The sequence below is a fragment of the Sceloporus occidentalis genome, unplaced genomic scaffold (assembly GCF_023333645.1).
Source record: "Sceloporus occidentalis isolate IW3139 unplaced genomic scaffold, rSceOcc1.0.p SCAF_6, whole genome shotgun sequence".
Taxonomy (NCBI): domain Eukaryota; kingdom Metazoa; phylum Chordata; class Lepidosauria; order Squamata; family Phrynosomatidae; genus Sceloporus; species Sceloporus occidentalis.
The window spans coordinates 20,560,973-20,578,029 of NW_028316986.1; the positions used below are offsets into that span (position 1 = coordinate 20,560,973).

The window sequence follows — 17,057 nt, forward strand, 5'->3', positions numbered from 1 at the left end:
ATATATATATATATATATATATAATCCCGCCCCTCTGAATATTTCCAATTTTTTCTGCTGGGAGAAAACGGCGGGGGGGGGGGGGGGGTAAGGCTCCAAAATTTCATGTCTCTAAGACTGACTTTGAGATTCTGGGAGTTACATGTAAAACGTGTGTTCAACCACTGAACCCCAGGCCTTCTCAAACAAAGATCAATATTTGCATTATTTTAAAATCATGTGTGGCCTTTGACATTGTTTTTAACCTAATGGAGTACGGATATAATTCAACACAGCTGTCTTTCTTTAACCTTAGAATATCTTGAAGTACACAGAACAGGAACACCCGGATTACTACCTTCTCCTTGTTTGCGTTCAGCGCCTGCGAGTTTTCATCTCACACTACAGCCTCCTTTTCCAGTGCAATGAAGATCTCCTGATACAGAAACGAAAGAAACTGAGAAAGTAAGTCTATTGCTGCAAGACAGCCTCCTCCTCATGCTCACTTTTAAAAGATCTTCCTTCATGGAATGGTGCACACATCTTCCCCTCACCTTCACAACAACCCTGTGAGTTAGGCTACACAGAAAATTATGACTGTTACAGTGGTTGATATGAACTAAAACTAAGTTTCCCCAAACTAACACTCTGATTGTGATGTTCTGTTGGTTGTTTGAGCAATTCTGAGAGCAGGAATCTGTTTACATGTTAGAAGTGGCCACAGAAATTGGGTCCATCATTGGCACCCAGCAATGATGTGGTAAGCATCAGGATCCACCGCTATTGATTCCAGATGTACCTTTTTCAGTGTGTGTTTTTTTTTATTATAGCCTGGTCCTGTGCAGAGAAGGACAAGACTATTTTAATAAAATATGGGCAAGACAAGGTAACTGTTACATGGATTTGTAATTGGTTGACTGGCCGAACCCAAAGGGTGCTCAATAATGGCTCATTTTCATCCTGGAGAGAAGTGACCAGTGGGGTCCCACTGGGCTCTGTCCTGGGCCCAGTGCTATTCAACATCTTTATCAATGACTTGGATGACGGAAAAGAGGGCAAAGGGTGAGCTCCCATCACATCACTAGTCCCAGCTGCTGCCAACCTAGCAGTTTGAAAGTGTGTAAAACTGCAAGTTGATAAATAGGTACCACTTTGGTGGGAAGGTAACAGCGTTCTGTGCAGTAATGCTGGCCACACGATCATGGAGTTGTCTTCAGAAAATTCTGGTTCTTCAGCTTAGAAATGGAGGTGAGCACTGTCCCCTACCATTGGACATGACTAGACAATCTTCTCAAGAGGAAAATTTACCTTTATCTTTTTTTTTAACATCAGTTTTGCAGATGACACTAAATTAGGAGGGGTAGTTTATACTCCAGAGGACAGGATCAAAATTCAAAATTACCTTACCAGATTAGAAAGCTAGGCCAAAACTAACAAAATGTATCTCAACAGGGAAAATGTAAAACACTTGGGCAGTAAAAAAACAAGCCCTCCCTTCAGCCACCATCTTGAGAGAGAGAGAGGCAGGCTAGCTCCACCAGGCCTGCCTGGAAGAAGATTAACCTTCCATTAAGAACCCAAGTCCTCCCTCCAGTCCATCTGCCTTGGTCCAGGCCTCGGAGGTGGAGAAGATCTGCTGGACCTCATCCCCTTCCCCACCACCACTCCCTTCTCCTTTTGTGTCGTGTCTTTTTAGATTGTAAGCCTGAGGGTAGGGAACTGTCTAATTAAAAAGATTGTATGTACAGCGCTGTGTACATTTACAGCACTTTATAAATAAAGGTTAATAATAATAATGATAAAAATGAAATGTATAAATATAGGATGGGTCACACCTGGCTTGATGGCAGTACATGAAAAATGGATCTATGGGTTTTAGGGGACCACAAGCTGAACATAAGCCAGCAATGTGATGCGGCAACTAAGAAAGACAATGCAATGCCCCTTATGGCCTCTTCCAGCTCTATGATTCTATGCCGCTATAGTTGCCATTACCTACTTTAGTGTCTCCTCTGGGTCCTGCCACCAACACCATGTCAGTGATGGGGCCTTGGAGACAATCCCTTCTTCATCTGACCCAGTCTGATAAAGTTTAGGGGTGCTGGCAGAGGGCTCCCTCTCAAACTTTTTGTCAGTCCTAATTGGGGTTTGTTAGGCTTGACTGGATAGAATTTATTCTATAGCTGTCTCAGTTTGCTCCTAGTTCAGGAGTTTGTCCAGATAAATAATTAAATGCTAACAGAGACTCTCAAACACAGTCTTTGTACAGTGTGGCTAAGCCTGTGTGTGTACTAACTCTATGTTTACCAGCATGATAAAAATGCAGAATGCTACCTAGGATTTTTGACATGTTTTTTTGGAGAAAAAGTTAATTGCAGGTTTGCCAGCTTTAGCTCATGATTTGCCTTTTAAAATGGTTTCAGTGGCCCGCTCGGCTACCTGTCAGCTAGGGTTGCCAGCTATCAGGGCCTGCTCCTTAGTCTGCAGTTTTCATGGGTGATCTCCAGTTGGGAGATGGGGGTGCAAATTCTCCACTTTTGTGGGCTGAGCTCCAGCCAAAAGGAAAGGGCTGTGTGCAAATCTTTAGCTCAGTTAGTAGAGCAGCAGCTTGTTAACATTTGCAAAGATTAATGGATTTTTGCTGCAATTTGTAAAGACTCTCTGGGGTTTGTCTGTGTCTTTAGTTAACTTCTTCCTTCCCTCTCACCAATTACGCCAGTGTTCACCTTCTACTCTTCTGGCTAGAAGCAAGTAGGGTATACTGAATATTCTTTGTCCCATCTGCCTACATAAGTGAGAAGGAATAATCTCCTCATTCCATACTGCTCTGTGAACAGACTCTTACATACAATTTCTGTCTTAATTTCCAGACAGGATAATATATTCTCCCCCTCCCTCTTTCTCTGTCTGTATATATTTGAGTGACAAGCTGTGAGCTATGGTGATTGGTATTTAATGCACCACTCTTAATGACATCACCTGGGCCCCCAGTATTACAAGAAAACAGATGGTATAATTGTGTAGTTTGATTTTGATTTGGGTATACAGCATGTCGTCTTGAATGAGCTAATACTTCACTTTTTTGAATTTCAAACATACCTTCACAGCTGCAAGAGTTAAATATCGATGTTAATTAGTCACAATTCTGTGCTCCAAAACACATTTATGGCATTTTTTAGACTTGTGTGAAATTGTAGAATAGCTGTCACGGTGGAAGCCATCCTGAAATGAAATTCTCTGTCAATTAAATCAGTGTGCGAATAACATAATGCTATTTTTAAAATTTGATACCTGCCTGATTATTTAACTAAAAGTTGTACTGCATTTACATCTACTTTTGACTAGGTCTTCCTTCATAAAATTATATAAAGGTTTAGCATCTCAGTGTGCCAGCACCGGCCAAGACGCATCTCCAACATTAAGTGCAACTTCCATCCGTGACAGTGGGATCCACTCTGAAGAGGCAATGCAACTGTTCCCATCAGCACCTGGTTCTGGAAGTACAGCTATGTGAGTACAATATTGTCGTACGACTACAGCTGAACAATATTCAACATAGCATATTATTATTATTTTAAACAATGGCTGCAATCCTGTTGGCTGCTCCCAACTAGAGTAGACCTCATGGCTGACCAGACATGTGGCAGCTTCACAGTGTTTTGGTGGTGCGGTGTTTACACAGGCTGCGCTGCAAAAGTCTCCCAAAAACCTCCACCATGGTGGAAAAGGCGAGTTTTTCCCACCCCAAATAGAAGCAAACTTTTTCTGTCCTATTTGGAGTGGAAGCGGCCGGATTGGGGCCATGGTGTGTTTTTGTTGTGGCCCCAATCTTTCTCTTTTTCAGGTCCATCTGTTTTGCCCCTTTATCTGTAGAATCAGTATGTAGAAAGATCTTGTAGCACCTTTGAAGGAATTGGAAGAAAGAATTTGGAGCATGAACTTTTGTAGACTTAAGTCTACTTCCTCAGATGTATTTGGATCCAAATGCATCTGACAAAATAGACTTAAGTCTAAGAAATGTCATGCTGCCAACTTCTTTCTTCTAGTTAGTCTCAAAGGTGCTACAAGATCTTTCTACATCTCTGCTCTTTTAATTTGCTGCTGTTGTAAAATGTTTTATTATTATTATTTATTTGATACACACAGATTTTCTTTTAAAAAACATTCAGTGGTAGCTGTGTTGGCCATATAGCAAATCCAGTAACATCAAAAATCCACCAAACAGTGATACCTTTTTGGGGCCAACCAAAATGCACAATATACACATTGCTTTCAAAGCTCAACTGGCTTCTTTATCAGGCAAGGTGTTAAAAACCATTCAGGAGAAAAAATTGAAGGTGCTAGTTATAGGCCTGCATTTTGCTGTTTTTGTTCAGATGGTATGGAGGGATATGTCTTGCAGGCTGGCACCTCCTCCTTCTGGCCAGATTTTCTCAGTTTCTTATTGGATATTGCTGTGAAAACCATTAACTATATAGAGTTATTAATAAATGTTACAAACAACAACACACCATTAAGATTAAAATTACAGGGCTCAGTTGGTAGATACAAGTATTTGTAAGTGGAACTTGATTTCGTGAAGGTAAAAGACAATCCCACGTAATTGGTAAGTTATTATCTCAGATGGCATACTGAGGTTACCCTTTGTCTCTCTATCTCACTTATCCTAATGTTTAATTTGGTCTCCTGTGCCCTCTTCCTTTGAAGGCACTTGATGTCACACATGAAGAAGAGTCAACAACAAGGAGTGGAGACCATGCAGGGAATGCCATCAGGTGAGTGGGAAAGTGATGGAAGGCAGCATGAGAGGCCTGAGAGCACCCTGACTTCATCTCAGTTCAGCGATCAGGACCTGAAGACACTTGCGGCCTCTCTGCAGGGCCTCCCAGATATGGAATACAACGCTCCTCCTCCTGACATGAAAAGAAACCCTGAGCGATCTCGGAGAGCCTCAACATCAGAGCTTCTTCACCACAGTGCAGGTTTCACGCCTGACTATGAAGACTTTGAATACAGAGGGGAGACCTATGCCATGGGTGGCCCTTACCAGGAAGAGCCTCTCCAAAACCTGGCCGTCTTTGAGCCCTGCTCTCCGGCTTCTTCTGAATCCAGTATCGACATCTGTTTTTTGAGGCCTGTGAACTTCACCACGGAGCCAGAAAGGACAGAGCACACTTTACAGCCACTGCCCAAGAGCGGAGCTCCAGCCAACAGCAGCAGCAGCACTTATAAGCGGGAGCTTTTTCGGAGCAAAGGCAAACAGTTGAGCCGGTCCTTGAAGGAGTTTCCCCGCAGCGGGTCTGATGGCGTCAGCACCAGGCTCTATAGCACGCGGAGCAGCAGTGGGAGTCGGTTGCCAAACAAGCAGGAGAGGGGTTTCCAAACCCATGGAGCCTCTGCTGTCCCCAGGAGCTCCCAGCGGAACTACTTCCCTCCACAACGAGGAGGGGGTGAAAAGCAGAGCTTTGTGGAAGTAAGGAGAGCGAAAAGCAAGGGCAAACCCACTTCCCAGCAGGGTCTGAGAAACACGTAAGCCGGGCACCCACTCTGAGTTTTAAAAAAAAGGGAGGGGTGAGGGCTGTCCTGGAACAGTGCCCCTAGATCCTTGTCTGTTGTTGGTTACACTTACATCCCATTTTGAGCTCCATCTTGAAGTTCTTTCTATACATTTTCTTGCCAGGTACTCCCATCTAGGCAGTATTCAGGGCCAGAACTATTCCGCATCTGCAGTAGAATGGCATTAACAAAATAAAAGTTCACATCATATAAAACTTAAAATATTATGAAACTATCAGCTGGTTGGAATCCTGTATGGGATTTACATATGTATAAATCTTGGAAAAGAGAGCCAGTGTGGAGTAGTGGTTTCAGTGCTGGAGTATGATTCTGAAGACCAGGGTTCGGTTTCTGGCTCGGTCATGAAGCCCACTGGATGACTTTAGGCAAGTCACGCACTCTTAGCCTCAAGGGAAGGCAATGGCAACCCTCCTCTGAACAAACAAAGAAAATCCCATTATGGGGTCACTTTAGCGTCACCATAAGCTGGAACCAACTTGAAGGCACACAAAAACAAATCCCATACCAGTCCCTCCCAATCCCCACTTATCAGGAAGGAGCCACTGCAATTGATGTGGGGGGGTCTATTCACCTGTCAGTTGGGGAGCAGCTGACTCACGTTCCCACTTAATGTACCTTACCTTCCACTAGAGATTACTCATGCCCCCTTGCATGAGTAATCTCTGGTGGAAGAGAGAATTGATATGGGGTCCTGCTTCTGCCTGTTGTTCCAGAGATTGTGCACAGGAGGGGGTGGAAATGGTAGTCAGTTGCCTCCCAATTGACAGGGGAAATGACCCCCATCATTTGGAGTGGCTGCTTCCCAGTAAGTAGGGCTTGGGCAGACCACTCCAGGATTCACTGTGTGGCACCATAACTGTAGTGTTTGCCCATACTTAAATCTTACCAAGATTCAGCCATCACAATGAAAATAAAACATATATAGACAATATAGCATAATACTGGCTGTCCTTTCACCATTAGCAATGAATTTTCAAGGGCTTGTAGAAACAAAATCATATATATATATATATATATATATATATATATATATATATATATATATATATAAATCTATCTTCACAAGGTTACCGACAAATAGCAAAGAGGGCACCAGCATGGCCTTTCTAGAAAGGAAATTACAGAGCATGGGAGCAACCACTGAGAAGACCCTCTCCCATGTTTCCACCTGTTGAACTTATGAGGGTGGTGGGCCAGAAATATGTGCCTTTGGGTGTCTCTTAAAGTCTCTAATGAGTTCCCTTTTATTAAATTTATTTTAAAAGATTGTACCCAACTTTCTTCCTAAAGGAACACTGTGCACTACTTCTCCCTTCCCTGTCAGCCAGAGTTTTCTGTTTGCCTTTTCGTCAACCAAGGTTGGCCTAAGACATTTTGCTTTCTGGGCCTAGTCAAATCATTTTAACACATGAGGATGAGCAAACAATTATCCCCTTCTTTGACTAAAAAAATGAATAAAAAATAATAATGTAGCAACACATTAAGTAGCTAATAACTTCCTGTTATTTCATGATATCCTAAATCAGGAACTGGAGGAGACTACCTCACTTTGTCTATTTTTAGGACCAGCTTTATAATCTTACATCTCCACTGCAGTTATCTGGTGTAGCTGGCTTTCTCATTATGTGTATTACATGCCTCATTATTAAAAGAAATATCAACCCCCTGCATCTCAATGGCTCATATACTATCTTCTTGTAGGACCAGGGATTAAAGACAGATCATATTCTGGCTTCTTCTGTGAAAGGCTGATGGGCCACAAGTTAAACAAGTGTTTGCTTAAAAACCTAAAGAAGAGTCCCTTACCTCCTCTGCACTTTGCCTTGAGACCATGGGAATATATGTAGAACTGAGTGATTAATACAAACAATTCTTTTAGAAGCACTGGTGTTTCAGGCATTTGTAGTGTTATGAAATCTTGCAAAACAAACATGATTAAAATAGGGTAAGTGGCCATCTGAAGAGAAATACCTTTAAACAGACTATTATTAGGATCCCTGGTGATGCAGTGGTTAAATGCCTGTACCGTAGCCACTCACTCACAAACCATAAGGTTGCGAGTTCAGTACCAGCCAGGGCTCAAGCTTGACTCAGGCTTGCATCCTTCCGAGGAGGTCACTAAAATGAGTACCCAACTTGTTGTGGGCAATTACCTGACAGTTGTAAACCGCTTAGAGATGCTTAGGCAGTATGAAGCAGTATATAAATGAAGCTGCTATTGCTACTGCTAAACACACTTTGAAAAAAACATACTCTGGATAGTGGGTAGGGGAAAAATTGAGCTCTTCTCATTGCCCATCCAAAGCCTGACCAAACTGGTCTCGCTGCTCGGAAAGCAGAACTGAATTGTGAACCACTCGCTGCCTATTAGCACAGCTCACATGTCAAATTTATATTCTGACCCAGGAAAATTGGCACATGGAGCCCAGAACATGTTCTTGCTTTCTTTTGTAAGCTCACAATGCAAACTTAATTGGCTGAATAGGAAAAGGATGGATGAATTGCACGGAAAGGCAGCTGATGGGCAGTGGACCCAAGAGAAAACACACAATACTTCCTTCTCTAGTTAAAAGTATCTTCCTAGTGGTTGCAAGATTCAGAAGGATAAATGTGGGCTTCTATGGCCCCACATTTTGTCCAAAGGTATCATGTCTGGTTCATTGAAATGCTCTAAGTTTGGAGCCAGGAAAACAGTTGTGACATGGCAGCATTTCAGGGCTCAGTTTGGGGACAGCTTTTTATGAGTTTTCATATCTTCCCCACTCAACCAAGTTTTATACACTTCCTATTATTAGCCAAGGTGCTCTTTTGGAATTTCCTCCTAAAGAAGATATGTCAGCACCAACTTTGTTCTTTTTCCCATGTCAAATTAAAATGCTCTTTTTTGCCATGGCATTTTAAATTTGCATTTATTTTCTCTCTTTTTGATTCGCTGAAGAAATCACCTGTAGATCACGTGACACAACTACACATGGCTTTTTGAAACAAAATGAGTGTGGTAGCTGAGGCTACTCTATTTTGAAAACATTCCTGGCACATTATGTGTTCCTCCATACATTCCTACATTAGCAGAAGCTACAGAGTTATGATGGGGCAGGAAAGCAAATTTCAGCTCCTTTCTACTGTTAGTCTGTCTTAATAATTTCCTCATGTCATGAAAGTGAGTTGCGATGTATTTACTTGTATCATACAAGGTAATGAATGCAACACTAGGAATCACAATTTTTAATTCTCTCAAAAACTGTATCAAAGTTTGAATTACAGCCCACTGGGAGCCAAACTGTCCATTTAGATAGTGCAGTATTGCCTTTTAATTCTGTTTCTTATTGATTAGATTATCGAAGAGAGTGAAGCCACAAACTTCACTTTAGGTAAGGGTGAACAACTGTAGCCATTAAGATGGCATTTGTTTGCTGGTTCTCTTCAGTCTTAGCAGCATAAAAATAGGGAAGGTCACTAGGAATTGTATTCCTGGAGAACCAGTTTTCTAATTCCGCCTCATTATATATAATGGACAGAAGCTGGTAGAAATCACCATGGAAAAATGGAAGAATTCAAAGATATAGCTGTGTTAGTCTGTAAAATCAGTATGTAGAGATAACTTCATTTCCATACACAAGGGATTTTGAAATTGAGCTGGCATTCTCACACACTAATGGCATATATAGGTCTGTCCCTGGCTTTTCACTCCACTAAAAGCATCTGAGGAAGTCTACGAAAGCTCATACTGCCAACTTCTTTCTTTCAGTTAGTCTCAAAGGTACTACAAGATCTCTACATACAAAAAATGGACGCTGTTTTTGAGTCATGTCGTACAGCAATGTGTTCACTGATTTTTCATCAGTTTTCCTTAATCAGAAGGGGGTTAGTAGGTTTTTGAAGCACTGCAGAAACTTGCAAAACATTCAGTAGCGTACCAATAGGCACTGATACCACTTCCAACCCATAAACTCCTTGGAAATAAAGGTCATGGGCTTTGGTACATGTGTGTGTCTCCAGTGCCATCCAGAGTCCTTCCATTTTATTTCTTCACATGCATGCCTGACAGCAAAGGGAGAAGGCCCCACATGGGATAACTTTGCAAAACTCCTGACCGAACTATGTTTTCCATTTCAGGATATGCGTTTAGAAGACAACACCAGATTCTCTCATAGGGATGACAATGAGCAAACTTCTTTCAGCAGTCACATCCCAAGGCAAGAACAGAAAGGGGGCTTCCGACGTTCCTTTCGTAAACTCTTCAAAAAGAAATGATCTGGGCCAAGACTCTTCCATGCTTCCTTTGGCTGGAGCTTTTTGCTTTGAGTGCCATGTAATGTGATGGGTTTTGCTTCACGTGGCTTTATGTTAAAGGGAAGAAATAATAGAATATTAAAATGGGTGGCATTTTTTTTAAAGTTTCAGTCCTGAAGCCCCAAAAGAAAAGACCTTGAGTGCATTTTGCCGTCAATCAGGGCTTCGCAGTAAAAGAAGCACAGCATGTTGTCATTAATGCATATATTCTGCCATTGCTTCTGAAATGATGTTTATCGGGAGAAACCTCAAGAATAGGTTCCCACTAGTGCCATTTTTGTTTGTTTACCTTGTGGACTTGCTTTGTTGAAAGTTTGCAAATCTAAACCCTGTATGTAGATGGTATCTTCCTGGATCTATAAACAAATCTCAGATCAACATTCTACATTTCTCTTTAATAACTTCATTGGTAAACATGCGGAAACCAGCTGCATAGTTTTTGGATGGCTCTAAGCATTCTGGGGTTTGGGCAATGTGATTAAAATGTGAAATGCAACTGTTACAACATAGTTTTAGTCTGAGTAACACAATACTTAAAAATTCTAACGACAATAGGTAACAAAAGCATCCATTGATCTGTCTCCAAAAATGTCAAGTGGTGCTGTGCTGCAGTCTTTTAAATCTCTAGATCTTTTAATTTTGAACAAATTTCACAGCGGAATCACTCCCATTTTCAAAGTAGTGGGAAGTATTCAGTATGGACAGGATAAAGAAAGGCCAGCGTTTATTGGTAGATTAAAGTCGGAATGTACAGTACCACTATTTTTGTGCGTGTGATTCAAATAAAACTTTCTGTAAAATACAGATCAAGGACATTGCTTGAGAATATTTACACCCTGAACATGAGTGTAACATACCATTAGTGCAACTGATTCGGCACCATCCAGTGAAGTATAGATGTATATAGTATGGATGAGATAAAGCTCTCACATCTGAACGGAACCGAGCAGGAAGAAATACTGAAGGAACAGAAAAGACTGGTTATGATTACATGAGTCCAGCCTGACCTGGCTAATAAAGTTAATCCATTTGTTGGAGGGGGTTCTGAGAATACTCAATTACCCCCAAAGAACTGAACATGCTCAGTAGCTACAGTCCACTGACCGACAGTTGGGGAAAAATGGGGATGGGGAAAAAAGTGTGATCCCCGTTATATTAATTATGAAGAATTATCTTTTTTTTAAAAACAAACAAGGAATTGCTGTTTCAGGAGAAAGAAAAGTTTAAAAACAGCACATTTGGCAGCTACTAAAAGTTGCATATTTTCACGTGAGTGCATGACCATTTATGTTGAGTGGTAATTCAATACTTTGACCTGAACAAAAATAATGTGGCAGACTGACCAATCTAAGTTACCACATATACAAAGATATACAAAGATATTATGGGATATGTAAGGCATTTTTATTTTATTTTTTTAAGAACAGATCTCTTGAATGCCAAAAAGTAACAACCACTATTAATTTTCAGTTTAAATGCAATCTGAATACCATTGCAGACATAGCATACAAAGCTGACCTACATACATGATTAGGTACACACAGGCCCATAAGATTTGCCAATTTAGAAATGACCACTTCAAACTTACACAACTGGATCAGACTGCCATAGCTTCTCAACCATTTAGCACAGTATCCACACCATTAAACAAAAGGCAATACATTTTCAATAATTCAATAAAGTATCAGAAGTCATCAAAACAAAAACTTGTACATAGAGAACCATAAAGTTCGGTTTCTAAATTGGCCAAATAAGAAAATATTACCTGAAATAAGACCCAGCCAACAGGATAATCTACTGCGTTTCAGAAAAGATTTTTCTTCTTTAAAAAAAGGCACATTTTGGCAGCTACTGAAAGTTGCATACTTCTGGCACAAGATTTTCTCCTTTCACCTGGGTACATGACTGTTTTAAAAAGGTCACACGATTAGCATTTTTGCAACAATAGATTGCTTAATGCACTATTACTTCTATAAAGGCAAAAGGGGAATTTGCTCACAGTTGACAAAAATGCACTTGAAGGTTGTTATAAATAAATGGCAAACGAGGCGTGACATTCACACATACAAAAACCCAAGCGCTTTTGGCTTTACCCTTGTCGTCAGCATGAGACCTACAGTGACTGCTGTGTAGAGAAAAATAATTTACCCAAAAGAAATTTGAAATGATAATCAGTTTAACAGCTCTATTTATAACAACTATGTGATGTAATGCTTGCATTAGCCCATCCAGTGGAATAGACCTCTTGGTGTTCACAGCAAGTCCTGCCTTTTCACTTGCTAAAAAAGATAGGATTTATTTTTGTGTACTTGTGGTGGAACAGCAAGTAGGCAAAGCCAACTAGAAAGCAGACAAGCTCTCACATTAAGAATAATGATTTCAATCCAGGCTACCCCAAATGACTATTACTTATCCAACAGCCCATGGCACTAGAACACTTCTTGTTGCTGTTACGTGCCTTCAAGTGGTTTCCGACTTATGGTGACCCCAGGGCAATCCTATCACTGGTTTTTCTGGGGCTGAGACAGTGTGACTTGCCCAAGGTTATCCAGTAGGATTCAATGGCTGAGTGGGGATTCAAACCCTGGTCTCCCCAAGTCCTGTGCTCAAAACACTATGCCACACTGTCTCACTTCTAACAGTTTCAATTCACCTGTAAAAGGTCTTCCACTGAAAAAACCTTTAAGGGGAAAATTCACCTCTGGGAAAGGGCAGCAGATTTTGTAGATTATCAAAACACATGACAAGCAGGTTATACTTAACAAGGGGATACAGTAATAGATGGCCTGGCTGAGTACAAAGTACGTCTACTTAGATGCCACCATTTCCTGTGCAGCTCATGCAGTTTTTAACTGATTAACGCTCTGCCTGCACACTGATCAACCAACAAACTCCATTTCAGTGGCTTTTAACAAATCTATCATATTCAGAAAATTAAAATTTGGAATTTTAAAAGGGCAGTTTGTTCAATGGTTTGAAGAGTTTACTTCAACCATAATACACTCTGAAGATCACAAAGGGTCCTCTTTCTTAAGCCAGTGCATTTAACCATTTGGCATTTAGAATGCATCAAGCAGGGTCATTTTAGCAACAATGAGGCTGGTGGAAACATTAAAGCAATTTTTAAAGATAACATTCTAAGTACAGGATAATGATATGATATGTTGGGAAGTTGCTGCCTGCAAATACTAAGCAAAATTAGCAAATCTGACGTCCAGACGCCTTTCTTTGCCTCCTCTTTCTAAAATAAAGTGGCTCGATTAGGGAACTCTTCTGTCTGTTAGGCAGAGAACCTGGACAAAATGACACACTCTGGTTGGCTCAGATAATATTATCTGCTGCTTTCACAGAAAGATTTGTCTTTTTTTTTTAGTGTTATAAACTAAGAAAACAACTGGTGGCTGATACCCTCTAGGGTTAATGGAGTGGGATGCAGTCACCAGAAGTGGAGCCATTTATATGTTTGCTATGTAACCTCCTTCCTTACAAGTATTAAATACACCTTGCATCCCCAGCTGTTTGGGAGAGGTAGTGAGGATTAGGTGGACACTGTCCCATTTGCCCAAACAGTTCGATCACCTCTGGTCTAAGGAGAGGACTAGTTTCACAACATTTCTTTAAAGTTCAACCATTTCTAGAGGCACCCCTTACCTTTCACTAGATTTCACTGCAACTCAGCCTAACCTCTCTCTCTCTCTCTATATATATATATATGCATTACACAAACAATTTTTTCAGAATTCCCTTCTTTAGACTGCATATTTTACATGTTATGTCAAAAAAAAAAACAAAAAAACAAAACAAAACAAAACAAAACAAAACAGAGAAAGGAAACTATGTAATTCAAAGTAAACATTTCCTGAAATGCAAAGACCACACTGCATAGAGCTGTAGAAATATATCAAAAAAGTAGGCTTTCACGGTGATACAGTCTTCTACCAACATGGTTTCATTGACATGGCTTTCTAGGTTGCCAAAATGTATTTTGGTTTTTCCAAAAATGTCCTATAAGACTCTTAATAACTAAAGAAACAATACTGCACCATTCACAAATCCTAGTGTAGCAGAGATGATTAAAATATCTTCAAGAAGTAGCATGCATTATCATCACAGTACTGGAAGCAGAAGCGCAGTTCACTGGTCTATGGCTAATCCAAGGCAGGATATTTATGTAGATTAGTCACTTTCAAACATTTCTGACATAGTAAAAGATGACGTTCAAAGTCTATGAGGTTAAACAGAGCTTGGAATTCTATATTGCATGACATGCATGAGATCCTCTACATTTTAAGCACATAGATGTTAACTCTAAGCCATCCCTAACTCACCTTTATTTCACATGCCAAACGTTGGATTTCTTTAGTTATGCTTTATAGACCAAAACAATGAGCTAGAAAAGAGGTGTGTGTACCACAGAATGTGTCTTCTCTTCAGTGCGTTAAACAGAAATGTACATTTAGCTCTGCAATAATTTAATATATGTCAGCCAGACAAAATATCTGTATCTTTATTTCAATTAAATTAAAAACAATTTGCAAGTATACGCAACATTCACTTATATACATATGATTTATCTATGCAACTACAAGGCAATTCTATGGGTGCTGATTATTCATTTACCTACTGCTAGCTAAAACATGGTGATAAGTAATGGGGGTACGGCCAGCAGATCATCCTTTGCATTTTCATGGCATGATCCAAGATGTTGCACCACCAACCTCAAGATGACGAAGACCTAACCTAGTCTAGATTTAACAGTCTTCTAAATGTAGGAATAAATTCAACTCTTCACAATAGCTCTGTTTTGCAGTTTGTGTCATTGGTGTCATTCATATAAGATTTAAATCTCATTTATTTAAAGAAGGCAAACATTAGGCATTCTGCTTCCTGGCTGAATTTCTTTTTGAACTGGCACCATAATATTCATGAAGAAGAAGGAAAGTACCTCTTTGGTGAAGCCTAGGTACCCACAATGTACTAGTAACAGTTTGTAAACAGTACTGCAGTACAGTGCTATTCTTTAGTTTTACATTGGTTCAGTACCACAGATCTTTCTCACAGTCCAGTTCATGATTTGAACACAGGGAATAAAAACCAAAAGAAAATTAAGGAGACCATCAAGTTCTCTATTTGAAATATTTTAAAAAGTGCATAATATATTTTCACTCCAAGAACTTACACTGCAGCGGACAGATGATTACAGGACTATGTTTTTCATCCTTCACTGGACATTACACAAAGCACGGTGTCTGCTTATTGGCCCAAAGAGATCTGTAAGTCTGATTTCTGGTACATTCAGATGTCCAGAGACTTTAAAACAGTGCCCTGCATACTACACTAACAAACAGCAACAGTTTTTTTTCACCATAAAGGCCTGTTATTAAGATTCATATTTTTCTACACCACGTATCAAATGTATTGCAGTCTTTAGTGTTAGGAGCAACACAACTCAACTCCTTGGCGCCAAAAAGGTACAGTGCATCTATTGCCAGCAACAGACATGGCACCTGGGTAAGCACTTTCTCTAGCATAAGGGGAAATTCAGGTGGAGTGGGCATTCTCCAACAAAGGGGGTCCATCACGATGCATCGACGGATGTGCAGGCTCCCTTTTGTAAGTTTTTGGAGGCAGCTTTGGGATATGTTGAGAAGTTGGGATATGCTGAGAGGTGCTTTGCCGTGGAGGAACAGGTGGCCCAGCAACAGAATGGAGGTCCGTTTCTTGTGGTATCAATGGGGGTGATGGCAAATGCCTTCGTGCTACATGGGGAGAAGGCGTCTGAGGAGGAGGAGGAGTAAATGGAGAAGGGCTATTAGGAAAGAAAGTGTTGCCAAGTTCACTTTTTCTGCCTAAAGGGGGTGGTTGGAGATGCAGAGGTGAACTAGAGAAAACATCAGGAGTTCGCACAGGTTCTCGTGGTGGCAATACAGGTGGGCTTTCTGGGGTGTCTGAGATGGACGTCCTGTCTGTCACCGAGTATCTCGGTGAATAGATTTTTGATGTTGGCTGTCGAGGAGGGATCGCTGGTGGGCTGTCCAGATGTGCAGAAGAAATCTGAAACACAATGAACAGTTTGTTCATATAACAATTCCAGTACCTCAGTGATACACTGTTAAACATACTGGACCAGAAAACTTATAGAAGAAGTCTTTCCAATAAGCTTTTATACACCACCCCTTCAGAGGCAGATAGAACTATCATGCACTATAGGCTATCCTACTTCTGGTCAGAAAGAAACTCCATGACAAGTCTAAGGTCTCCTCACTTAATGCCTGCTACGCACTGATATGATCTATCTCAATATTATGAGGGCTCAAATCTCAAAGAAATAAAATCAGTTCCAAAGTGGCTTTCCATCTTTCCACACTGCTTCATTCTCGATTGCACATATCCCTATCCCCAGAAGGAAGAAACGATAAGAGGGGCTAGATAGGTGTATGGTCCATCACAGGAAGCGGAGACACATCAAAGAACAAAGGTGCCAGCTGGAGAAAATGGGAACTGGGGTATCACAATTGCACACCAGTGGCACTTATACATTTAATCTCTGGTGACCCGCAGCAAAAATTTCTATATTTCTATTTCAAACTTGAAAATATTACCGTATTTTCCGGCATATTAGACGACTTTTTAACCCCTAAAATCTTTTTCAAAGTTGGGGGGTCGTCTAATACACCGGGAAGGCTCCGCTGCTGGCGCGAGGGCCACTGGCCTTGCCCTCCTCCCAGGCCCCGCGGAGCCTGGGAAGGAGCGCCGCGGTCTCGCGCGAGGGCCACCGGCCTTGCCCTCCTCCCAGGCCCCGCGGAGCCTGGGAAGGAGCGCCGCGGCCTGGTGCGAGGGCCGCCGGCCTTGCCCTCCTCCCAGGCCCCGCGGAGCCCGGGAAGGAGCACTGCGGCCTTGCCCTCCACCCAGGCCCTGCAGAGCCCGGGAAGGAGCGCTGCGGCCTTGCCCTCCTCCCAGGCCCTGCAGAGCCCGGGAAGGAGCGCCGCGGCCTTGCCCTCCTCCCAGGCCCCGCGGAGCCCGGGAAGGAGCGCCGCGGCCTGGCGCGAGGGCCGCTGGCCTTGCCCTCCTCCCAGGCCCTGCAGAGCCCGGGAAGGAGCGCCGCGGCCTTGCCCTCCTCCCAGGCCCCGCGGAGCCCGGGAAGGAGCGCCGCGGCCTGGCGCGAGGGCCGCTGGCCTTGCCCTCCTCCCAGGCCCCGCGGAGCCCGG

General features: G+C 41.8%; 3 protein-coding genes across 9 annotated transcripts in view; 1 reads left to right on the plus strand and 2 right to left on the minus strand.

The window, feature by feature from the left end:
• The window catches only part of DHX57 (DExH-box helicase 57), a 92,137-nt gene extending 91,721 nt beyond the window's left edge, over positions 1-416 (minus strand). The window contains exon 1 of the mRNA XM_089529010.1: positions 338-416. The gene's annotated coding sequence lies outside the window, so the exon portion shown is untranslated. The remainder of the gene's footprint in view (positions 1-337) is intronic.
• The window catches only part of ARHGEF33 (Rho guanine nucleotide exchange factor 33), a 44,792-nt gene extending 34,982 nt beyond the window's left edge, over positions 1-9,810 (plus strand). For all 3 annotated transcript variants that reach the window (XM_089529016.1, XM_089529018.1, XM_089529017.1), the window contains 4 exons: positions 296-444; positions 3,325-3,489; positions 4,687-5,452; positions 9,673-9,810. In XM_089529016.1, the coding sequence (XP_089385142.1) occupies positions 296-444; positions 3,325-3,489; positions 4,687-5,452; positions 9,673-9,810 (1,218 nt within the window). The remainder of the gene's footprint in view (positions 1-295; positions 445-3,324; positions 3,490-4,686; positions 5,453-9,672) is intronic.
• Position 9,811: 1 nt separating this feature from the next.
• The window catches only part of SOS1 (SOS Ras/Rac guanine nucleotide exchange factor 1), an 81,277-nt gene continuing 74,031 nt past the window's right edge, over positions 9,812-17,057 (minus strand). For 2 of the 5 annotated variants that reach the window (XM_089529015.1, XM_089529014.1), the window contains exon 22: positions 11,243-15,903. In XM_089529015.1, coding sequence (XP_089385141.1) covers positions 15,391-15,903 — 513 coding nt within the window. In that variant the 3' untranslated portion in view covers positions 11,243-15,390. Of the gene's footprint in view, positions 9,897-10,670; positions 10,809-11,242; positions 15,904-17,057 lie in introns of those variants that run through there. The other 3 variants (XR_016281665.1, XR_016281666.1, XR_016281667.1) reach the window with 3 other exon arrangements.